This window comes from Vanessa cardui, chromosome 25 (assembly GCF_905220365.1).
Source record: "Vanessa cardui chromosome 25, ilVanCard2.1, whole genome shotgun sequence".
Classification (NCBI taxonomy): Eukaryota; Metazoa; Arthropoda; class Insecta; order Lepidoptera; family Nymphalidae; genus Vanessa; species Vanessa cardui.
The window spans coordinates 6,536,628-6,563,331 of NC_061147.1; the positions used below are offsets into that span (position 1 = coordinate 6,536,628).

The following is a 26,704-nucleotide window of genomic DNA, read 5'->3' on the forward strand; positions in this document are numbered from 1 at the left end:
TAGTTATTTTTTTACCTTCGAGAGATCTTTTGCGAAATACCCCTGTTGATGCGCGTTGATAAGACGGACAGCGTTTTATTAAACGCCGTACACGGTGAGCGTGCAACACACACAAACACACGAGAACAAAGACAATGTAGACACGCACAAAACGCACACATAGGGACATGTCCCTTTAGCTGCTCTGTGTATTTGCTATAAGCGCCATTTGATAATGATATATGTATTAACGAATGTAACCCTACCTAATATGAATGTTACTTTCTGTAGAGTTAAATAGAAAAATAAAGCTATCAACTAAATATATTCTTCGATCAACATGCTTATCCCTTTGTCTAGAATTATGGGATAATATTTTTATCTAATAAAATATTAATTATTATACTACGTCTCGTACTCGAATCATTAATACGAAAGAAGAACTATGATTAATAAATTAACTAACTTTTCTATGACTTCGAAGTTAATAAGTCTATGGAAATTTACGCAATGTTATGAACTATCTACTGATCTCATGTAAAGTTAACTAGCCATTTTACATATAACGTATTTTTATGAATTCTCTAATATTTTCTACTCCAACATTGTGTTGTAATGGAATATTGGTTGATATAATTCTAAGCACTGTTCTTACTGAGCGTATTCCAATAGCCTTACTTACCTTAATATTGGCGAAGCTTTCATATGAATAATTTATTTTTCATTTAGCTAATCGAATAAGCCATACTCCATTGCAACACGTCACAAAACTATATTGGTTATTGGAAACTTTTTGGAAGTAATCTCTTTCAATGTGTTTGAAATTATTATCAACGAAAAATTCTATAATGTTCGTTTCCATTAACTAATAATCGGGGTAATGTAATAAGCGATAATATCATAATCTTACCTGATATGGAACAAAGGAGTCTAAGGGTTGGGGCTGATGACGTGCTGTACTGGTTCGTCATCCCTTGAGTGTGGGGACGAGGAGCTGGCATGCTGAGGGTTATGGCTTTATGGAATTTTCTTCGTCTGGGTTCAACCGTGACCACGGGTGATACCGCAACACCACGGCCTAGAAGCTTCGCAGTCAGTTCCGAATCTATTATCTGTGCCTGTGAAATTTATATCCATGAAAATTGTTGATTGAAATCATAAAAAAAAAACAATTAGCTAAAGACCAAACGATCGATATACCGACAAAGAAAAGTAAGAAAAACTGACTCACCCATAATTTTGCGTTTTTTTTTTCATCATACATTCAAAGCTCACAATTTTAAATGGTGTTTGATAACAGAAAAAGGTGAATAAATGGTGCAATAAATAAGCGATAATGAATATATGAAACCACGGGGAAAAGCACATAAACGATAAACAACATTTAATTGATATTCCTCACACATGCGTATTAAAATCAAAATGCAAAAAACATTATTCATAAAGCTTGCAAACAAAATAAATCATGCATATCTCACGTTTGGTCTTTAGGAAATAAAGTTCACATTCGTATAACACTGTTTTTTTTTTTTATAAATAACTTAAGCGTAAAACAGACATTACCCAATAAATTTAGCAATTCCTTAAAATTACTCCTACGCCTAAACAACGTCACTCCATTAAATTGAGCACACAAAATATTGTATTATTCTATATACATAATAAATATTCAAATCATCAATTATAAAATAAAAGGCTGATGTAGCGTACAGAACATTATAGTGACGCAAGAAAAGCGAATACAAAATCAAAATATATAACACATTAAACGTGCTGACACTTTAATTACTAAACACACGATAGGTAATTCGTATTAGCATCCATTGCTTCCCTATAATATTCCACGATCTGCCTTTTGTTTCATAATCTCATATTTAAATAGAGATCTTATGTTACTTACATAATCTACGTTCAAACTTATGTCAACATTTACATGCTAATTTTAACCTAAAGACCAACTAGAGAACAAGGAATAGATCATCATACACGCAGTGTGAGTATCACGTGATTTCATATCATATTCAGAAACGCTTATTTTAATTGAAAACAAAGTATTGACATCAATTTTTTTATTTATTTTTTCATCTACATGTTTTAAGTGACTACTAAATTTATTGGGTATAACATTTTAAGGAGTAACGCTTTTACTTAACTTACAATGGTAACGTTTTGGTAACGATATGTGGTAACCGTATGTCATGAAATACTTTTTAAAAGTCCTTATTTTAGTATGAACGTAAAAAATCTATGTACTATTATCTAATATTAAATGAGATTCTGAAATATATTGAATATTCATATTGTTATCGACAAAATGTCCTTGAAATAATGATGATTCCATTCTTGGTAAATTTCCAAAAACTTGGTATGAAGCAAACTTGAACTCCAAGAAAGAATATGGGCTATTTTTTTGCCTGACACATCCAAAACCCTAAACTCGAGCTCTGCGGGCGACTACTAGTAACTGTGCTGTTAGTTTCATAATTACCATTTGGTAATTAATCCTAAAATAGTTGAAAAACAATGCATTTCGAACACTTAGAAAAAGTATCGTCTAATTTAAGAATAAATTGTTCAACGAATGTGAAATCCTTTTAATGTCTTCCTTATTGGTCTCGTATGTTAATAATAATTCATGTATATCTAATTATTTATCATTATGTTGTTTTAGGTTATGTGTTAACAAAGAGCCTATTACGCCTTCAAAATTTAATTAAGCCTGTAAATGTAATGTATGTGTATATGTAATCTCGTTACTGTTCATTCTCCATCGTCTCTACTCCATCGCACGTAACATGTCGAAATAATCTGTGCCCTCTTGGCACAAAAAAAGCCAAATAAAAATATAAAAATCATCCTATAAAGACAGATTTTCTGCCTTTCCTCTTAGTCGAAATCTGCCATTTGTTCCTGTGTTTTTATATAATTTATGTTACTCTTTATTTCAATGTCAAGAATAGAATCAACGATTATTTATACTATTCCTAGGGATAAACAATTCCTCACATCTAAGCTAGCAAATTAAGGGTACGAAAATTTAATATTTCCTACGATTATGTAAATATTCTGTCTTATACAAAACAATAAATAAACTAAACTATTATCTCTTAAGTGTGTCAAAAACTAAATGTATATGAAAAAAATTTGGCATCATTTGTACTTCTGTAGGTTTCATGGCATTTTGATTCGTTAATATAGAGAACACAATTTTGGTAATGAAGTGCATACAACATCAACCACACAGACTTTATGTCTTTCAAACAAATTCAGATTACATACTAGTGAATTCCTTCTGAACATATTATAATAATGACTAAATCTCTAGCTGATATAGTTTTGATATGTTACGCAAATTGATTGTCCAAAATAAAAACTGGGATCCATTTTTCAAATTTGGAACACTATATTTTGTTTTTTGATCCTCTTTTGTTAATTTCAGACAAATCGAACGTTCAAATAGAAGATATAACATTTAAAAATGGAACACCTATCCAGGCTTGGTAACTTGCAATCTGGACTACACTTGTTTGTAAGATTCCACCAGTTCTAAAGTTGGACAATCAATCTGCTGTAATCAGACTAATTGATTTTTAATTCTGCAAGGTTAAAGAAATTAAGGATTGAAGAATATAATATATTTTCTTAAATAAATGGAAAATCATATCCCGAAGCTAACCCGTTATTTCTGATAGGAAGGAATCCATTTCTTCATAATGTACTAATATAATAAAATTTATAATAACGTTAAAGCCTATATATGGAACATATTACCATTTTTAGCGGATCCAATAAGTATTCAAAACGGACTTGGCTACAAAATTTTACTTAAAATCTCTATATTAATTTTAAAGCCAAATTAACCCATAATCTCTCACACCTATTTTGTTTCTAAGTAATTAGTTTTGGCGACTTTAACAAACATAAGATAATACTAAAATTACCTGTTAAGTCTGAATTAAAGATTTAAAATTGAGAGATTGGTCTAATCATTAAAATTCCATTATAAAAATATTTAAGGCTTTAAGGTTATTACATAAGGTTTAAAATTAACTTATCTATTACTTCGTTACAATTCATAAGTATTGTTTATATACCGACTTAGTCGAAATTCATTATTATTGTATACGACATCACTGTGAAAAATACTGATCTTTACTATTTTTTATCTTATAACTAAATCTATATAATTATAAATATAACACTACCAAATTAAGGAGAACCGTTTCTTCTTTGACACGTTGTTGACGGTTATCTTTTTTAAATTCATATCCTTAACACCCTTACGTGGTTTGAAAAGGTTTACCTGGAGGCCCACTTTGATCTTCTTGGTGAGGGCTCCTTGAGGAAATACGGCCTGGACTTGAGGAACGACGGAACTTGAGACCATGCCACCTAATGAACAATAAGAAAGTCAATATGGCTGACACTAAATTACTTAGTATTATTTAAATCAATTGAGGATATTGGAAAATATTCAAGAGCCAAACTATATTTACTCTTCTCAACTTAGTAACATACTAAATTAGACGGCTTTAAAGAGTTTAATTTTTATTGTTTAATTTTATAAGGTTTGAGTATTATTGTTAATTACTACTACTTACGTCAATAGGCTTATAAAGGAGGTTGGATATATTTTTTGACATTTGACATATATTAATTACTCTTTGTTATTAAAACGATGACGTCATTCTTTAACAAATTTATATTTTGACATATAATGATAAAAATTCCAGTAAAATCTTGAATTCATTACCTTCAGGTCCTATGGCATGCACCTCCTGCCGGATGCGGGATATCACCGCGAAGTATTGTGGGAAGTCGTGTGTCAGAATGCGCGTGACGCGAGGTGCGTCCCAGCCCTTTTCGTCGTCATTTGTTTCTGATAAAGATTGTGATTATTGTCATAGCCGTTATCATTGGCAACAAATTCGGAAGTTTGACAAAGGTCATCGTTTGTTAAATATACTTTATTGTTATTGTGAATAAACAAAATATGTTTTATATTTTGTTTATTCTATTCTATTCAATTCTATTCTATTCTATCCAAGTAATACGTTGGAGGAAAAGTTCTGTCGTATTTTAAACAAAATATTTGAATTCATTTATAAAAATATTTATTTAATGTGAATCAATTGTATATAATACTATACATATATAATATATATAATATAATTTTTGTAACAACTTCTTGCCTTCTTTCAGGTAAAAATCCCAATGACTCACCAGCCACATTTTATATTTAAAAGAAAAAAGTACCTGCTTGTTTAAAATACGACAGAACTTTTTCTCCAACCTAATATTTTAAGATATATCAGGTATAATATCCGGTTTACTTGGTACAATGCATTTGTCTCTATCAAGTATCTTGCCCGTGTGTTTTTTAACCAATATAACCTTATTTTTTAACTGTTGTAATACTACCTTCAATCTCCAGAGTCTCGTGTAAAATATCCTGGACGACATCATCAGTTGCATCAGCGTTATGTTCTCTCCAGCTGGTGCCGTTATCAGATCGAAGGATAACAATCTCGCGCTCTTTGCCTCTTAGAGATGCGTAATGAGGCACTTCTAGGATAACCGGTCTGTCAAAGGTAATGTTTTCGTTAATAAATTCTTGGAAAACTTTCCTTGAAGCATATTTTTTCCAAAATATAATTGTGTTAAAAATAATATATTCCGTGTATTTTCAATTATCATTAACGCTTCTTTTGTTGATGATAATAGTATTTCACCAAATACAGTATAGTATTGGTAGTATATATGTCACGTCAAATATCATCAAACAGAGTGTGTAATAAGTAAGTTTTACTATGTTAATGTTAATTTCAATATTATACCCCAAGAATTTCGCCGACACGGGACCCATCTCCAGCACACGGGAAGCGAGGGCCTCGCCTTCCATTAATGGGGGCATGTGATTAATTCGAGATGGTTTTAAGTATCTGAAACAAGTTGTTAAGATTGCTTTAACAAGGAATACAGTGACTCCAATACATACTTATTAGTTAGTCGTACAGCAATATTTTTGGTGCTTCCATTTTGTAGACAGGTCATCAATTCTACTGCGCGGCATTTAAGATATAATATAGACCTGATTGCTAGAATCGGTTTATTAACAGGTTGGTTATTGGTTCTTCTCAGGACAGGGTATCTTCTTTTCCGAATCGGTGGTACTGTTTAATTTGATTATCAATAAGCAAGTGTAATGCTTCTATATTGAATAGAGTAATTTGAGCTTGAGTTATACTAACTAGGTTTGTTAGGAATTGCTGGAAAATGGAAATCAGACTGACCTGCAAGTAATCCTCGTAGGTTGTTGGGCAGAAAGTGGTGGGACGATGACGCGCACGCCGCCTCCGCGACACCCACGCAGGGCTCCGCCCCGAGCGTCCACCAGGAACGACACCAGGAAACTGGTGGACAGGTTTATGACATACACTATTTATGAAAAGTAGACTTATTAATTATGACAACATTAAACAAACACACAAATAGATGATGAAACCAATGATTTTAATGTTAAGTCATTTTAAATCAAGGAAACAAATTTGTGACAAAAAACAAATAACAGTATCGCAGACAGTCTTGAATAATTAGATTATTCACTTGTTAGTAATTGCTCTTGATTTGAAAATACAAAAATAGTGACTCACTTTTTCCATTGAAGTTTTTTCCTGTTGGCCATTATCCAGAATCGCATGTGCAACAATCAATGTATAATTATAATCAATCTGAAATAAGTACGTCATACTTTCAGTATCCAAAATACTTTCTAAAAAATAATACCTACCTCTTTTTTACCTATATTCAGAATTTGAAAACAGTATTAAAATATTTTAAGCGGTGTTACAAATATACTTTGATTATCATATTCGTAAGATATTTGGTTACTGACTTGGGCTGAGTAGGGTCAACATTGTAGCAATAACCCTCAGGAGCTTGACTGGTGCTGTAACGGCTGATGCTTTTGACGACCACTTCTTGTTGAGGTTGATATGGTATGCCGTTCACTGATCCTGTTAAATGTAAAATTACCAATTTTTGAGGCGAATACTGGTAAGTCATAGTGGACTTAACAGATGGTGGATATATATGATGTTTCCTTCCATTAAGGGTGAGATAAATTCCACAAAAAATAAGGAAAAATTGTATTGTGAAATAAACCCACAATTTTTGGTTAACGTTTTCGTGACTAAACTAGTGTTCTTTTTTATCCATACCGGATATTTTTAAAACAAATTATAATTATTTATAAATTTATTCTAATTTTTCAAAGGAATCTTTCGGAGTTTATGTCGTTATAAAGTTAAATATACATAATTACATATATGTATGATGATTATAATAGAAATGATTACAATATTTATCATACCTTGGGAAATCTCCATTATATTTTTGTGGCTCATTGCCGATTCAGTTCTTTCGTCCTTCGTCACGTCAATGGGAAGTGAATCGTCTCCTAAAGACTTCATATCATCTGCTGTCAGGTAACGATATGGCTGATCATTGAGAATAGCATCTTCACCTAGAAAAATATCATCTTATAATTTATTTACTATAATTTGATATGGTACTATCTAAATTACGAATATTATGAGGTGATGACCCATACTGTAGCTAAACATAAATCCATGTCAATGAATTGGTCCTCATAGTATATATAAAACAAGAATTAATAATTCTTTAATTAATAAGCCTTAATGCCTCTACTGGTGGGAAAAGAATTGGTTGGGTTTTTTGGCCAGAGGATCTGAATTACGATTCAACAAGGAAATATTGCTAATATTCTTGCCATCATTCCACGCAGTCAAGATTTATAAAGTAACCATTTTTAATTCATATTTGTATATCTGAATTAAAGTAGTAAATATTAATTCAATTTTATTCCCATTCTAATATTTCAAATACTTCTCAATCTACCGAATCGAGTAAAACGAATTATCCAAATAATTCCGCAGTATCCATTTCCATATAACTCACCTCCTTCCTCTTCGGAATCGGACATAAAGGTTTCCAACATAGTTTCAGGGGCTACGACTTTATATTTGTCTTGGGACGCCGGAGCGAGTGACGGTTCTGATACCTCCTTAAGGGTCTCCATTACCGTAACGTAGCCTAGCTTTGAGGCTATATCCAGGGGAGTTTGGCCATTCTGAAAGAATAATTTGATTTTGGTTTCATAACACAAAAACACACACACACACACATATTACTCTTAGTTTTGGTTTAAGTTATTTTTATTGTTTTAAAATACTGTACATGCATTACATTTTTTTTCGTAACGGAAGAGCGGGCTATCCTAACACAAGTATTAGTCTTTCCTAGTAACTTACTAGGCTTTGGTTCCTAACCCGTCTTTAGATTAAGTATTGTATGTAACACAATAAACATTTTTTATTTTTTATAATTTAATAACAAAAGTTTAGTTTAAATAATAATAAATCATTTATTTCAGACTATATGTCCTTTTAAAGTATTGAGTATAGTTTCTTTTATAAAAATCTATAAATAAAATTGGACAATTTTTACAACTTATGGTTCATACATAATAAATTTCGGCCAATATTTTGCAAATGCCTTGAAGATTAGTATTGTTTTGGTAAATTAAGAGAGCATAAAATCCGATAACAAAATTTAGCTAAGTACACTTACGATAGTTGTTGCATTAGCATCTGCCTTGTGTTCGAGGAGTATATTGACAATATTGATGTGTCCTTGTTGAGCTGCGTGGTGCAAGGCGGTATATCTGGTGAGCCACAAGAATAGATATCAATACATTTCACAAAGGTGAAATAAAGTTAAGTTAATACCTGTAATAATAAAAGTGTTTTAAAAGTGTGATATTGGCATGGATTATTGTATAGCCTTAATTATTTTTGAGTTAAAATAATAAATCCAAAAAAGAAAATCCTCTAATTGGTTCTAGTTTCTTCAAATAGCTTACAATATTAAAAAAAATGAGAATGAGTTGGTTTCGAATGTTATAGAAATTTGTGCATAAGGTTGTGTTATATTACCCGTGAGTTGTCTGTGCCTTCACTGACGCGCCGTTTTCAAGCAAGTACCTCACCATGTTAGCCTGACCATAGTGGCTGGCGATGTGCAGAGGTGTGTAACCGCCCTTAGTGCAAATATCCACCTGAACAATAAACGGTTTACATTAGTCTAAATATATATAACATCACGAAATTCCAATTTAAAACAAAGTTTTGGATGTATTTAGTAAAATTGGGTATTGCTGTAATTGTACTTATATTAAGATTTTTTCTCTCAATCTTATATATTTATTTAATTTTTGTATGCAATTTATTTATTAATACTTAAAATTTGCTCAACAGTCTTAATTTAAATGAATATAATAAATACAATATCTTAATTTTTATTAGTCAATTTTATTTTCAACAAATGTCATTATTTCTAAATAAATTTGACGATAATATTTAGAAACATTCCATTTTTTATGTATTATTATCTTTACAGAGAAATTCTTCATTGAAATTAAAAATCTTATGAAAATCAAAATGAATTTCAATAGTCACCTCAGCACCATTCTTGACCAAGAGCTGAGCTACTGGCACGCGATCCTCCTGAGCAGCGAGGTGTAGAGCTGCGAGACCATTCTTAGCCTGTTGATCTACTTCTGCTCCATGTTCCAAAAGGAGGGAGCACATTTCCGTATGACCCTGGAAACCGAAAGCAATAGGTCATAAGTACTCTTAATTCTATACCAAGACTATATCAGAATTTGATTGATCAATCTAAAGTAGTATGGTGTTTTGTGCCAGGTATTACTGACCTGTTGTGCTGCCAAATGCAAAGGTGTGAAACCAGCCTTTGATTCAGCGTTAGTCAGCGCACCATATTCCAACAAAGTAGCTGCTGTTTCCATCTGGTTCTTACGAGCTGCTATATGTAATGGAGTATGTCCATTTTTAGCAATTGCCTAAACAAAAGCACGACAAAAAGTTAGTACTAGTCATAAAATAGGATATGAAATTGTTGAATTATTTCAGTCATTCGTGTCACGTAGATATTACCTTAGCATCAGCTCCTTTTTCGAGCAATGTATTAGCGACTGCTTGCTGATCGTACTGAGCAGCGATGTGAAGTGGAGTCATGCCATTTTTACCGGCCTGGTCTGGTGATGCTCCGTGAGCGAGGAGCAAGTTCGCCACCTAGAGACAAAAATTACTTGTTTCGTTTACTTGATATACGTAATATTGATATTTTATTATTGCGTACATTTTTTAGTTTTTTGTTTCTCAGAATAATGTTGTTTCTTGTATTTTAAATTTAATTTTACCTTAAGATTTCCGTATTTAGCAGCAAGATGAAGTGCTGTAAATCCTTTTTTAGTAGTTGCAGTTAAAGGAGCATTATGCTCAATAAGAGCAGCCGCAACCTGTGAATCAAATTGGAATCATGACGCACATTTATGGAAAAAACATTATACAAAATTACACCATAATATCGTTTTGATTAGCATTCTTTAAGTGATGTTTATGTGTTTAATAATAATATATAATTTGGTATATCTTTACTAATTAGTACCGATTTTGAATTGAATGAAATTTTATTTCCAACAAAAATACATATAAAAATTCTTATTAACTCACGTCATGATTATGCTGTTTAGCGGCAATATGTAGCGCGTTGTAATGATCAGCAGTCATCGCACGCACGTCAGCACCATGTTGCAGCAACAATACAGCAATATCGACATTGCCGAGTCTAGAAGCAATGTGCAACGGTGTCTGCCGTTCTCTGGCCTTTGCTTCAACCGCTGCGCCGTTACGAAGCAAGATGCGTATGATGTCAGTCTGTACATAACAATTAATAATTACGGTTAATATTCATGGAACAAAAGAGGCAATACCTTTCTATCGAAAACAAGCGTCTCTTACAACTAAAAATGGTTGCTATTTAATGTCGTACTTCGGGCAAAGAACTCCATCCCTGTTGAGGAAAATCTTTGGACGGGGATAATGGAATATATATATGGCAGAAATTTATCCAACAGATGCAGTTTTATCTGGTTGTTTATCTTTAACGCCGAGCATAAGACGGAGTACGGAGACACATTAAGTACATGAATATTAAGTGGTAGTTTTCTGGATTCGAATCCTTTATCGGCTGATTGCACGAGTTCGTTTATTAAAATTTCCTAATTGAAATTTGTATATGATTAATTTTGTACCTGATTAGCTCTAGCAGCTAAATGCAAGGGAGTCTCTCCTCTAACAGTTGGCACATCAGGGTTGGCCTCATGCTGCAGCAGATATATCACGATGTTCATGCAACCCATAAAGGAGGCAACGTGAAGTGGAGTCAACCCAGACTCTGTTGTTGCTTGGATACCTAATTAAACAACAGTGGAACCAAGATTAGTAAGTCATAAATTTGAATACACAAATTATGATGATTGAATTATGAAGAGATTACTTACTTGCTCCATATTTAAGGAGTAGTTCCACAACCTTGATCCTGTTCTTCTTGCAGGCGATGTGAAGCGGTGTGAAGCCATTTAAGGCACGTGCGTTAGCATCGGCGTTTCTGTTACACATAATTATTACTTTAAATAATTGGAAAAAATAAATTTCAGGTTATCATACAGTAAATTTTTTCCATGAGCTCTTGAACCAATATTCGATTAGCATCATTAAACATTAAACTTATTTATTTGTTGTTTAAGAAAATCTATCAGTGAGTCAGAGAAGAAAAATTTCTGTCCTGAAAACCGATGCCAGAAACTGTTGGCTAATTTTTGTAACCTTTTCTTCTTCTGTTTTAAACAAACATTCAAAATCCCCTTATTTTTGTCAACCGTTTGGACTGTCGCTTTTGTTTTATATCGAATGATCTTCAATAAGATTCTGTATTTGTGTGTGTGTGTTTTTATTTGTAATTAAGAGTGTATGAACGTTTAAAAAGTGTTCGAAGTAGTATAACAGTTCTTGCACTAAGTTACCTTTAAAAGTAATATTTACTTATGGTAAATTAATCTTACCTATCCAAGAGCAATTTAGCCACTTTAGCGTGTCCACAATGAGCAGCCACGTGGAGGGCGGTTAAGTAGTCCACGGTGACGTCATCGACGGGAGCTCTACGTGACAGGAGCACCCGAGCGGCTTCGGAGTGATCTCCTTGGGCTGCCATATGGAGGGGTGCGAGGCCATTCTAAAATGCAATGTAATATTTACCTATGGTATAATATAATATTGTACATTTAACGCACACATTCAAAGCCTTGAACATTTACTCGTACCTACGCAGAGAATGTTTGAATTATCAGCTCTTTCGATTTCTCATTAACATTAGTCAACGTTATTTGTTAAAGTAACCTCTACATATTTTGGGAAGTTTCGACGCCTCTTCTCCACGACGTAAAACGTAGTCTTCCCAAGTAATGCCGAATAATGTTCGATAGATAGTCTAAGCCTACTAATAGTAATATAAAAAAGAATATACATTTGCATATAAACAAAGTGTTTATTAAATAATTAATATAAAACTGCAGTGCCCAGATTGGAACTTGTAAATCTGATTTGTTTTCTGTCAAGAAACCTATCCAACTACCCACTAGGCCATCACTGCATGGGCATTTATGGCCTATTATCCTGACCAATTTCAGAAAATCCAACAATCTTTACTAATCTGACCTGCAGTGTGATTCGAGTGCAGTGATTAACGAGTCAAATTATAAAATTAAATTAAATTTTGCCGACCTCCGTGGTCGAGTGGTGTGAACACCGGTTTTCATGGATACGCCACTCCGAGATCCCGGGTTCGATTCCCGGCCGAGTCTATGTAGTAATTACTATTAGTTTTCTATGTTGTCTTGGGTCTGGGTGTTTGTGGTACCTTCGTTACTTCTGATTTTCCAAAACACAACAAGCTTTAGCTACTTTGGGATCAGAGTAATGCATGTGATATTGTCCCATATTTATTTATTTATTTATAAAATTAGCCATCAGACATTATTGCTATAAGCGTCCTCACGATCGTATATCATCATGCGTTTAAGATATTTTAGCAAATCATATTATAAATGATGTTTTTGGTGTTTTGTTTAAAACGTCTTGTAGCAATGAAGAGAGATCGATCGAATTTATCAGCAAGAATTATGCTCTACATTTATTTTGCACATAAATACATCACGCTGTCAGAATTGACAGTTCCCATTATCTCATCCGTTATTCACGATTTATTATTAATTTAGTTAAGGATTTTAGGAAATTACTAATACTATACTTGGCTTTAAAATTAAATTGAGTTTATTATCTCAACCGTAATAATCAATCTTTATCGTGTCTTCTCTATCCTACGTGACATTGGCGAAATAACCTGTGCCCTGTTGGCACAACTAAACGCCATTAAACTAAGAATTTAATTGAATTATTAATTAATAATTTCACCTCGTAACGATATACTCGTTCAATGTGATTTATCAAATACCATGACCAACGAATTTTTCAATGGACGGTTTTACGACAAACCTTAATGGAAGATATATGTGTGATACTTTTAAAGATAAAACATTCGAATTTTAAACTAATAAAAAAAATTTAATTCTTCGCTTAAGTAATAAATATTCTCGCTTATAAGCTATATATTATATACTAAATTCGGAAAGTAGATACTACCGACAAGAAACTAAGTAACTACCATCATTCTATTAATAAATGACTGATGAAATGTTATACCTATTCCTCTTCTACTCATGGCGTTGAACTAGTAATCTAGTTAAAATATCCATACCGATCATTAAAACCTGTAAAAATTAACAATGATAATTTATACTGACCTTGCTTTTACTAGTAATCGGAGCGCCTCTATCCAGTAAAGCTTCCACCACACGTTCGTGTCCAGAACGCGCTGCGCAGTGCAACGGAGTGAGACCGTCCCTGGTGCGAGCCTCTACATTAGCTCCACTATCGCAGAGAAGAGCTACCATATTCTCTTTACCTGAATAAAATAATAAACTCATGAAAGTATTCTAATTAAATTCGGTTTTCACCCATTCTAGCCATGTGTATAAAACATTACACAATTGTGTGTGCAAACACAAACACAAGTGCATATTTTATACCCAATTCTCTTACTCCTATAATAATGGAAAGAGATAAAAAATCCTTCATACTAAAATCGATTAATTTATATGCAACGTCTGATATTTGAAAATATTAAATATTTTGTATAGATATAATTTTTATATGTTTTATTTTGATAATGAAGTTTCCTTTTCTTTAATTACATGTGACATGTTACATTTTGATGATTCGCATATATGTGCATTTTTCATCACGAAGTTTTCATTCACCGTCGAGCACGAAATGTATTATAAATACAATTCCAATTTAGAGGTGCTTGCCTCGGATTTGAACTCAAAATCATCCTATATGAGTCGTTAAGTGTAATAGTATTGTTTTATAAATAGTAAATATTAATGAAAAAATATTGGCGATGTATAATACAGCAGATTTATTAATAAATCTCATGGATTTCTGTAATCTATCTGTTTCTACTAGGATTTTTATATTTATTTTACAACATCGACAGGCTCTATAATATATAATAAAAATAGCAGTATATTATTACTTTCTACTATATATTTTATAACCTACCCCATTTAGCTGCAACGTGTAGAGGGCATATGTTGTGTTTGGCGGCGCAATTGACGTCAGCGCCTTTAGCCAATAGCAATCGAGCTACGGACTCGTTGCCGTAATGCGCTGCGATGTGAAGCGGTGTGAAGCCTGACTTTGATGTCACATCGGGGTTATGTTCATTCTGAGAATAAAATTGTTAGAACCATGTTTTATTAACTTTTTTTTTTTTCTTGTAGCCTTACAAAGTGTGTTTTATTTTCGTATTCTGTATATTAATGGTTTTTGTACTGTGACAAGATTCTATTACAAGTTTTGAATTTATACGTTAAATTATTGATACATATAATGTAGTTGTTAATATAATTTAACATACTTAACGTAGACTATAATTATAATTGTTTTATATGTTGTAGTAATTAATCACTGCAGATTTGTATAATTTTATATGTATTATTAATACATATATGATTTTAATTTAAATTTACAATAATTTTTATGCCCGCGTTACCCGTGGTTTTGCTCTCGCTTTAAAAGTATCCTTGATTAGGTTGCAAGCTTACTTTATACCAAATATCAAAATCAACAGTTAGACTGTAAAAGTTAAACAGGCAGATTTAATTTAGCATTTATGATATTAGTACAGGCGGTTATGTTACTATGACGTGTGTACCTTGGCACGTCTTCAATAATTCAACCACAGGTTATACATTACCTCCAGTAACAAATTAGCTGCCTTCACATCATCTTTCTTAGCTGCAATGTGCAGAGCGGGCAAGCGAACCCTGCCCCGAGTGTCAGCTTCTAGAAGAACCGCCACAACCTTCTCGTGCCCTTGTTGCATGGCCACAGCGAGAGGCGTGAAACCATCCTATAGAACACATAAAATAAAAATAACTTACTCGCAGATTGGTCATCATAATAAAGTGTTAAACAATAAACAATTTAAAAAGTTAATAATCCTTGGAATAATGGTGCAAAAGGGTTCATCAAAAGTACCTCAACCTCGTTGCCTCCACTGGTGACAGGAAGGCTGATTCGTATTTTGCTTAGAGGATCGGAATTGCTATTCAACGGGGAAATACTGCTAGCATTCTTGCCACCATTCCTTGTGTGTTCAAGATTTATACAGTAACTATTTTTAATTCATATTTCTATATATTTAAGTATTTAATTCTTATGTCAATTATGAATAAATATATCTGTATATTTGTAAATTTATTGTTGTAATATATATGATTATTTTCTTATGAAACCAACATCAGTCGGCGGTTTTCGCAAGCCGATACGACTTGGGAACCTAAAGCATATACCTTCCTTAAAGGCCGGCAACGCATCAGCTAACCTAAGTGTTGCCATGGGCGGTGATAGTCCCTTTCCATCAGGTGAGCATTATTAAAAGAAGATTCAAAGATTGAAAACCTTTCATACATACCTCGGTAGCCAAGCTCTGATTAGCTCCGTTTGAGAGAAGAAACTTGACAACTCCATCGTGGTTCTCCTGGGCTGCCATGTACAAGGGCGTGAAGCCATTCTGGGATTGAATGTTAACCTAAGAAAAATAATTATATTATTATCAGTTCCAAAGCTAGTTCACGATTCTTTTATTTAATGATTAAAGGCACTAAATCCTTTTTGGGGCAAGGTATCCGTTTCTATAATAAAATTCCATAGACACTTTTAATTTTTTCATTTTGTCTGCTTTCCGAACTGGAAGTAGCTTCACTTAATATATTTGTTAAATTATGTAAAAATGCTTATAAGAGCCTATTTGAATAAAGTATCTTTTGATTTAATTTGATTTGATTAGATTAGTATATAAATAGGATAGATTTTGTCACATTTTGATTTTGGTATATACTGTAGGACGCCGATTAACCGAATCAGTTCGAAGCGTAACATAAAAAAATAGAACCAATAAGGTAATTTTTATACTTTGTATGGTCTGATGGAGTTGCAACATTTCTTAACGAGATGATCAAGCAAGCGTTATTGTAGTACTGTGTTTTTTAAACTTAATACAGTTCATTCTACGGATGACAGTTTGTTTTTCTTTATTATCAGTCCATGTCCAATTATCCGAATCGACTACGGCCCCAATTATTTCGGATAATCGGCGTTCTACTATATTTAATAAAAATTCAGAAATAAATTTCTATTAATAATGAATTTAGCTGAAATTTTTAACTCGAAACAATATCATCAGTAAATTTTTAATTAGAAACGGACTAAGATATAGGAGGTTGATATAGCTTCTCTCTATATATTTTTAACTGCGTAAAGTATATGTAATATTTAAGGAATACCACTCATTTATTTCCTTGTATCATTGAACATAAAAAAGCTATAAAAGGAAGTGTTCGTCATAAACCGCATTCGTTATGATTTATGACGGGTCGGTCCTGAAAGATTGGGGTCAACGAACCTGTTTTTGAATTATTAATAAATTTAATATTGGTCAAGATTTGTTGGCTGTTAAAGAAATGCATTAATTCATTCGCTAAAGATTGATAATGTATCGGCTGAGAGGGAAAATTTGGTCTTCTTAGAAGTTATTTTTAACCGACTTTTAAAAACAGAGGTTATCAGTTTGACATGTATGTACTCGTATTCTTATAATTTAATTATATGTCAGTATAATGATTCATTTAGGCTTACAAGCACATGTGCTTAAATTCGTAAGTGTATTTGTCTACGAATTTCTCGAAAATTAAAAATCGTATTGAGATAATAATTTTGTATCCAAGATAGGTACAACTCTTAACTTAGGGAACAGTGCCGAAACATTGATGAAAGAAAATGTTCGAGAATGCAAATCAAAATTTAATTTTACCCCTGTAAACACCAATATCATAATTTGTACATTTAAATCATTAGACATTAAGAAAACTGCTGATCTATGGGGTATTTCTGTAAAGGTGATAAACTCAATTATTGATGTGATTGCACCTTATCTTGCAATAATATTCAATGATTGTGTTCAACGTGGTATATTTCCTGACCTGATGAAACATAGTAAAGTCATTCCAATATTTAAATCTGATAGCTCTTCAGATCCTAATAACTATAGGCCTATCTCAATATTACCTACCCTCAGCAAAATATTTGAAAAAAATATTTTAAATCAATTATTAGCATATTTCAATAGACACAATCTGCTTCACAGAAAACAATTTGGATTCATGAGGGGTCGCTCGACTACCGACGCGGGTATCGAACTTACAAAAAATATCTATGAGGCCTGGGAGGGGTCGCAGGATGCCTTAGGGATTTTCTGCGACTTATCCAAAGCCTTTGATTGTGTTGAAACTCTGGTCAGGAAACTATATCACTATGGAATTAGAGAATGTGCACTCGACCTTCTGACTTCCTATCTTAACAATAGAATTCAGAGGGTTGACGTTAAAGGGACAAGGTCTCCTGGGGTCTCAGTTGGTATGGGGGTCCCACAAGGATCAATTCTTGGACCTTTTCTATTCCTCATATACATAAATGACTTGCACTTTCTTGTTGGGAACAAACATGATATAGTATTGTTTGCTGATGATACCTCTTTGGTTTTTAAAATTAATAGGAAACAGGTTCAGTATGACGATGTAAATAATACTATGTCCGATATAGTACATTGGTTTAGCGTAAACAATCTTAGACTGAATAATAAAAAAACTAAAATTGTAAAATTTAGCACACCAAATGTGCAAAATGTAAAACCCGATGTACTTATCAATGGGGAATCGATGGATCCAGTTGAAACAACTGAATTTCTTGGACTTACTCTTGATGCCAAGTTACAGTGGCTCCCCCATATAAACGGATTGGCGGGTAGACTGAGTTCTGCGGCATTTGCGGTCAAAAAAATTAGATTATTTACTGATGTTGATACGGCTCGACTAGTATATTTTAGTTACTTCCACAGTAATTATATATAGGTATTATGCTTTGGGGTAACGCAGCCGCTATCCAAACTATATTTGTGCTGCAGAAGAGGGCTATTCGCACAATCTGTAACCTAGGAGCCAAGGAATCATTAAGGTATAGATTTAAAGAAATTAAGATATTGACTGTTGCTTCTCAATACATATTTTGTAATGTTTTGTATGTACGGAAAAATATTAAAGTTTTTATGAGAAAATGTGATTCTCATAACATTGGTACAAGGAACAAACACAATCTTGTTACTCCTGTTACTCGACTGCATAGAGTCAGTAACTCTTTTGTGGGGCAATGTATACGCTTCTACAACAGGATCCCAGAAAGCGTTCAAAATGCTTCTGTTGCCAAATTTAAAAAAATTGTTAAGGAACGCTTGTGTGCAAAAGGTTACTATACAATTAGCGAGTTTATGTTTGATAGCACACCTTGGGAATGAAGCGATCGCCTCCTGGCTATTTCTAATCATATACTACTATGTATTTTATTAATTTGACAAAAAAAAATAACAAAAAAAAGACCCGCTGAGTTTCTTTCGCCGGTTCTTCTCAGGTCAGGGTGTTCCTTTTTCCGAACCGGTGGTAGTGTTTATTTGACAATCAATAAGTAAGTGTAATGCTTCTATATTGAATAAAGGAATTTGAGTTTGAGTTTGAGTGTAAATTTCATTAAAATCTGTCTAGTAGTTTCATAGGTGTATATTTTTATTTTTAGTTCAGTAGCTGTTTGTAATTTTATCAAACATTTTATGTCACTGAAATAATGAAAATTATTCGTTCTGATATAATAATAGACCCCAATGAATTTATTTATAATTAATGAACATAAGTTAGACCGGTACGTGAAGTAGGTTCATTAATTATCTGTGAAGCTTTACTAAAAAAGTATGCGCAAAGCTGACAAAAATGAAAAAAAATCATGCTGTATAATGACGATGTCCTCCTGACCGATTTCGGGCACAAAAGCCATTCTTAAGGGGTCTATTCTAGATTTGAAAAAATCACTCTTATTTTTCATATTTTCATAGCTCAATTCTTCAGAGTATGAAAAAAGAAAATTTCAGAAATTTAAAATTATTTTCCGAGTTATTTTAGTGAGACTTATGCGTTCATGATTAATCAGACAATACTCGCATTAAGAGTTCAGAATTGTGAGCTTTGATATTTCAAAGGAGGCTAAAACCGCTTTGGATGAAAGAAGTTCGGAAACGCGTCTTTGAAGTAGAAAAAGGCTCAATGTTTGAGTTGGAATCTCAGAAGTAAAAAGTAGTATTGCCTTAGACTGCGCATAGCTTTACTCGAAACTTTTCGAAACGATTGTCATGATGTCTGATTTCCGTCTAAGCCTTCTTCATACATTTCTCCCTAACGGATCGATCGCAATATCCTAGAGTTAAAGAAGTCTAGTTTAGAGTATCTTTATATATCAAAATCAATATCTGTTAGAATAATGGTTTCTAAAAATGTTGTTAGTTTGAAGGAGTTTCAACGGTTTTACGCGCTTCTTTATCTGGGATTGGAAATTTGCCAACTTTCAATTGTTTAGAATTTCGGACATCTCGTCAAAATTCGAAATTTCCCCCGCACCACCTTATTGTCCGAAAATACACAACAGCGCGATTTCTAAGACATTTTCTGCCTCGCACAACCACTTTGTGGAACCAGCATTCGCCGGCGGTTTTTCCTAACCGATACGACATGGGAACCTTCAAGAAATGAGCGTATTGCTTCTTTAAATGACCTGAAAAGACAAAGCACTTATACCCTAAAAAATTAATGTTCTATGTAATTGATCACATACTTGAGCTCCATTCTGCACCAGCAGTTTAACGACTGCCTCCTGACCAGCAAGAGAGGCGATGTGCAGAGCAGTGTTGCCTTTCTTAGTAGCAGCATCGATTGCGGCACCACGTTCCAGCAGTTCTCGTACAACATCTACGTGACCATCTTTTGATGCAAGATGGATAGCATTCAAACCATTCTGTAAAAAAATAATGAAATAAGTAACGTAATAATGCATCCCTTTTAAGATTTCATCTTACGTTGATACTTTTCGGTACAAAGTCAACTAATTTTGAATGAAGTGTATCTTGATTTATATGTATTTTATTTTAAATGTTACTCAGGACTGAGGCCTACTCTCTTTTAAAGGAGAAGTCAAATTGTTTCAACGCGCTATTTGCATCCAATACTCCTGACTATATTTGCATTAATATGCACAGCACGCAAATTAGACACATCATGTTTGAACAAGCGATCTTTGTTTAACAGTCATTCACTGGAGCAAATGGGGTACAATTTTTCATACCAAAATGTTATTTTTATGTCCCGTTCAAGATTGAGACACAAAATGAAACCGCTTTGTGTTTAAGTCCAGTGCGTTTTATCACCGCTGAAATGTTTTGAGGTCAGCACCGAGAATAATAAATAATTACAATTGTGTTGCCGTTTTTATGTTAACGGCTTACTCCTTTGTGAATTTGTATAACTTTTTCCTTTCAACATTTATGAAAAAACTTAGTTTTAATATTTTTTTCTTTTATAATGGTATATGGTCAACACACTCCATAGACAATGCTGTAAGAAATATTAACCATTCCTTAGATCGCCATTACCCTACCAACCTTAGGCATATATAAGATATCCCTTGTGCCTGTAGTTACACTGGCACAGTTACCCTTCAAACTGGAACACCACAATACCGAGTACTAAGGTTTAGCGGTAGAATATCTGATGAGTTGATAGTACGTATCCAGACGGTTTCACACAAACCATACCACCAAGTACACCAAAGAGACCCCCTTTTTGAACTCGTAAGTAATCTTATCTCGTTTGAAGGTTTCAAACCAGAAAACAACAATACTAAATATTGCTGTTGTAATATCATATCACGCGTTGAATCAATTTACGCGATAACAAGTTATAATTATTGAATAAAGTTTACTCCAATTAAGGTCACAGAGATGTTATATATTCTTCTACAATATCCAGTTTCCACTTTACAAATCTGTTGCCAAAATTGGAAACTATGACAAGAATAAAACAGCAGAAGTCATCTGCAACCGTACATTAACTTGGCTCTCGTCCAAGTGTTTCAAGTTCGATAAATTCGTGTTTACCTAAAATAAAACCTTTCATTTCAACTACGAATATTTGTTGTGCTCAAATACAATGTAGTTCAAAATTTTTAATTTACGATCAGATAAGAAGTATTTGGATTTTAAACAAAGATTGTGAATTAAAGACAACACTGAATTGTCTCGTTCTTAATTTGAATTTTAAAATCACCCCTTGCTATTGGTCGATAAGAATTTCTTATAATCGGTTGAATAAATTGACCAAATTACACTGGGTCCAAAGAGTCATGGAGTATGTTGGTAAGAGATTCATGCTTTCTTTGCAAGAACCTAAGCCCAAATAATATTGAATGTTAAGCCTTCGTTACTTGAAACGAAGATAACTATTATATTGTTAATAATATAACACTAATAAAATATTATCTTCTAAATTCTTTCAATTCATTGTGACGTTAAAACAATTTTTATTCAATATTTAAAATTACATATAGTCTTTTTTATTTGCAACTCCTTGGTAAAAAACCCTATTCAATTACAGAATATAAAAAAAAAACTCAAACCATTGTTATTTTCTCTACGCTATTGTAAAGCACAACAAATTGCCAGGGTATACATATTTCCTATATTTTGCGTTCTGACCTATCCAAAAAATGCCACGCTATTCTTTTATTAGAATCAGCACTTTCAGCTGTAGTGAGCCTTGCTGGCGAAAAAAATTTCGATTATTATTAAGAATGTAGTGATGAAATAGGAGTGAACAATTGATATTAAAATCATAATAATGTACAGTCAGAGTAAGAAAGCCTTCCTCAGTTTTCTAATTAATTCCTTTATCAAATCTTAAACTCTTAGTACCTTTTGAATCTACACACAAATAATTGCGACGCAATATGTCATTCTCGATCGGTAAAGCAGATTATCACTCATACTGAGCTCACGAAAGTAGATCTTAAGATCGAACCTTTTCTTACCCCGACTGTACTCTGCACATCCAGCTAAAACTGCTATAATTACAAAGAAAAAGAAATCGCTAAGATCATTCGACAAATGCTCTTGTAGAATAATTATTATATGTAATAAATCAACTCAAAATCCATAGTTCAAATTACACTTTACACCATTCCGTAGAAATGTTAAGCCATTAATGGAGATTAATATTATTAAACTTTTAATGACAATGACATATAATTACTACTACATATAATGTATGAAAATCAATAAACACTTTTGTTATGTAACACAATTTACTTATTAATACGAAGCCATCAGTCAGATATAAAATTAGAATATTATTTTTGTACAAACGTCAAAGTTGATACTTTTACTGTTTGTGTGTACAGTAATAATTGAAGTGTACTTGTCCACACCAAAAGTGAACAAAAGCATATAAATTCCACCATGAGTGAAGAGCAATAAAGACTTAGTGTGATTATCCGAACGTCGTACGTTAAACTGTCAGATGACTTTTAAATTCAATTACTTTTGGCGGGAAATAATCAGTCGTATTATTGTTAAGCTGTTTTTGTAATAATATTAGAAAACCAGATATAGAGTATATCTTTATTAATGATTATTATTTTATATTATTGTTATAAATGTATTAAAAGTTATTTTGTTTTGTTAATAATACATTATGGACGATTCTTTACATATAACATATGCTGCATTTAGGTCCGCATTATTTACGTAATACCAATAGAAAACCTCTATTCGTGACTTAATCGCGTGTCAAACGAACATACCCGTGACAATTTGCTTTACTAAAAAGCACTTTATTGCTATAATCATAAAACTCATTTCATTTGAGGTTAATATAGTTGGGAAATATTCGCAAATTAAGCTACAATATTTTTTTACGCTGGTCATTATTGACATGTCAAATTAATTTATTTTCGGTATGAAATGAAAGGATTCGTTATATTTAGTAAAGTTATTGTTTGGTATTAATAACATTTTCATTAGTGAAGAAAGGGTGTAGGGTTAAGGTTAAACCTTAAAATGGTACGTATTTTGCTTGAAGGGTGAAAACATATTTAATACTAGTAGTCGCCCGCGGCTCCGCTAGCATTTAAGTGTGTTAGTTGTCATGTGTTGTCTAAAAATTAGTACTATGTCCTTTCTTGGAGATCACGTTTGCAACAACAGCCTGTAAATTCTCACTGCTGGGCTAAAGACCTCCTCTCCCTTTGAGGAGAATGTTTGGAACATATTCTACTATGCTGTTCCAATTCGGGTTGGTGTAAATACACATGTGACAGAATTTCTATGAAATTTGTCACATGCAGGTTTCCTCATGATGTTTTCCTTCACCGCTGAGCACGAGATGAATTATAAAGACAAATTAAGCACATGAATCAGCAGTGCTTGCCTGGGTTTGAACCCGCAATCAACGGTTAAGATGCACGCGTTCTAACCACTGGGCCATCTCGACTCTCATCATGATTGCTTCATACCAAATTTCATCAAATTCGGTTCAGCGATTTGGTCGTGAAAGGGCGACAGACAGACAGAGTTACTTTCACATTTATAATATATAGATTAGAACCGTTACAGTATCACATAGTACAATCTATAGCTTTTTTTCTTGATATATCTTGATTATATGGGGCTTTTGGAGACGACCTTCCCTACTAGATTCTTTAATAGTCACACGTAAGATCAATTTACCAATTAGATTAAATAGATATTGTATTTAAATATCAACTGGCAGTACACAGCTTCTTTATAAAACCCCCATTTTATACATATTGGCATATTGAAGAAGTAAGAAATTGTTTATATTTCTTACAGTGCCAATTTCTATTGGCACCAGTGTCGTATACCATCAGGTGACATTTGTTTGTGCACATGAAATTTAACGTAACACCAACATTTTTAGTTCCAAGTCATGCTATTAGGCGTGGTTAGAACATACACATCTGACCAATGAGATTTGATCCCGTGGTCTGTGAAGAAATCTGCATTTGGTGTATGAAACCAACGTATTTGAAGTCCAAATGGTTGAAACTCCAAATGGTTGAAGCTCTAAAACATCCATAAACAAAAAATAAGCTCCAATTTTGCTTAAGATAATGCTTAGGTCACTTGTTACTTTGGTTATCTGTCACATTCTGTAATATTACTTTATACACAATACAATAACGCTCTCTGACATTACAAGATCGTCTTTAAGCATTTCGAGATTGTGGTCACAGAACAGATCCTATCTGTGTTCTACCGTTGAAATGGTTTTGATGATTAAAATCAAAATATTTGTATCAACGTTAATTTTTACTGGAACATTTTTGTATATGACGTTGGAGGCAAATGTTTCCGACGCTGAAACAATTTCCCTGTCACGTGTATTGAGTTCAAGAGAGTTAGTTTTTATACTTACAGCATTGCTAACATTAATGTCGACCCCTTGTTCCAGGAGGCTGATGATCTTCTCGATTTGACCCGCACGCGCTGCCCGCAGGAAAGCGGTGCTGGCGTCCGCCTGCAAAGAAAAAAAAATTATATTATACGTATTCAAAAAAATTAAAAACCTAGTAATAGATAATTATCTGTAAATACACTTTTGTTAATTTAATTTTTAAGAATACTTATTACAGTATAATTAGATATTTTAAGTGTACTGGTATCTGAGTAACATTTATTGAGCACGAGGTACTGTGTGCTCCAGAAGAATTTGAGTGAGTATCACAATTTTTGTTTATTTTTATTATACCTACAATAATTGGTAATTTCCAAAAGATCAATTGTTCTTTCATTTCATATATTTTTTTAGATTTAATATTTTATTAATTATCGGAAAGTTAACTCATTTTGTCTTAGTGTATTCTGTGATCTATGAAGGTCATTAGGTTGTTATGTCATAAAATTCTTAGTAGGATTTTGGAATTAGAAGTTATATACACTACGTGCCCCGGAAAGGATGTACATTTTACATTTTTGGAATAGGTTTGCGGACGAGCATATGGGCCACCTGATGGTAGATGAGGTCACCGTCACCCATAGACTATGACGCTGTAAAAAATATTAACTATTCCTTACATCGTCAAAGCGCCACCAACCTTAGAAACTAAGATGCTATGTCCCTTGCGCATGTAGTTACACTGGCTAACTCACCCTTCAAACCGAAACACAACAATACTACGTACTGTTGTTCAGCGGTAGAATATCGTCATTTAACAAATTATATTAAGTGATTAAGTGAAGCCACCACTGGTTCGGAGTGTAGATTCCACCGAGAAGAACCGGCAACAAACTCGGTAGTTACAAATTCTGATAATACAACATACATCCATCATTTAATCCTTATTTGATGAAAAAAGGTTTATGATGCCATTGGTGACATTTCTTGCCTTGGAAATCACGTAAAGACTTGTGTCCAATCGCTCTTCGTTAACGCCATAATGGGCAACAAGTAAAGTCGCTTTTATTAAAGAAAAAAGCTCACAAACAATAAATTATTTAGCTTTTATACTGTTTTAATACATTAAGTAGAGTTGAAACTCCTTAAATCAACATCACTGTATTGCTAATTACCCAAACATCTCATACTAAAATGTATGCAAAATTCAACATAAAGTAAATCCAAAAGAAAATTCAACTTTATCTCGATTGAAATAAAAGTGAAATTTACTTGAACAATAAAATGTTATTTTCAGAAGTATTAGAGATTTTTTAAACAATATTAAATACGACAAACAAATTTAAACTCTGTACAATTGTAATAGAGATTAAGTTTATTTATGAAATATTTGGTATAGATCATTTTTACATAATGTAAATTTTTCATCATTTCAATATACTTTATTCTAAGTACATGAGCAACCCTTTGTAAGTGTGGCTTAAAGAGTACTTCGTTCTCCCTCGCTCTTCAAGTGATTTCAAGTTTAAAAATTCTTTGAAAGTGGTATCAAAGAGGGTTTTGACAAAGACCTCTTGTTAGCCCCTCGTAAATGGGCAGGTATAAATAGCCTTTGATTAAATAATCATTTCCTTAACTAGCATTGGGTGAGAAGAAATGTACCCTTAGTAGAGTGAATGAATATATGAAAAATCATAATATTCCTTACTCCAGTAGACTTATTACTGACATGAAAACTTAGTGGTTATTTGAATTACA

General features: G+C 32.9%; 1 protein-coding gene across 3 annotated transcripts in view; it reads right to left on the reverse strand.

Annotated features, from left to right (window-relative positions):
- The window catches only part of LOC124540455 (ankyrin-2-like), a 75,881-nt gene that overhangs the window by 25,220 nt on the left and 23,957 nt on the right, over positions 1-26,704 (reverse strand). For 2 of the 3 annotated variants that reach the window (XM_047118050.1, XM_047118049.1), the window contains exons 1-17: positions 10,596-10,781; positions 10,283-10,381; positions 10,017-10,154; positions 9,776-9,922; positions 9,519-9,662; positions 8,997-9,118; positions 8,632-8,725; positions 7,960-8,131; positions 7,352-7,504; positions 6,875-6,995; positions 6,633-6,653; positions 6,273-6,392; positions 5,817-5,921; positions 5,401-5,561; positions 4,733-4,858; positions 4,283-4,371; positions 890-1,097 (exon numbers count right to left, since the gene is read on the reverse strand). In XM_047118050.1, the coding sequence (XP_046974006.1) occupies positions 890-1,097; positions 4,283-4,371; positions 4,733-4,858; positions 5,401-5,561; positions 5,817-5,921; positions 6,273-6,392; positions 6,633-6,653; positions 6,875-6,995; positions 7,352-7,504; positions 7,960-8,131; positions 8,632-8,725; positions 8,997-9,118; positions 9,519-9,662; positions 9,776-9,922; positions 10,017-10,154; positions 10,283-10,381; positions 10,596-10,652 (2,077 nt within the window). In that variant the 5' untranslated portion in view covers positions 10,653-10,781. Of the gene's footprint in view, positions 1-889; positions 1,098-4,282; positions 4,372-4,732; positions 4,859-5,400; positions 5,562-5,816; positions 5,922-6,272; positions 6,393-6,632; positions 6,654-6,874; positions 6,996-7,351; positions 7,505-7,959; positions 8,132-8,631; positions 8,726-8,996; positions 9,119-9,518; positions 9,663-9,775; positions 9,923-10,016; positions 10,155-10,282; positions 10,382-10,595; positions 10,800-11,176; positions 11,338-11,425; positions 11,533-11,986; positions 12,157-13,783; positions 13,945-14,603; positions 14,770-15,300; positions 15,457-16,020; positions 16,138-20,315; positions 20,496-24,967; positions 25,070-26,704 lie in introns of those variants that run through there. The other variant, XM_047118051.1, reaches the window with a different exon arrangement.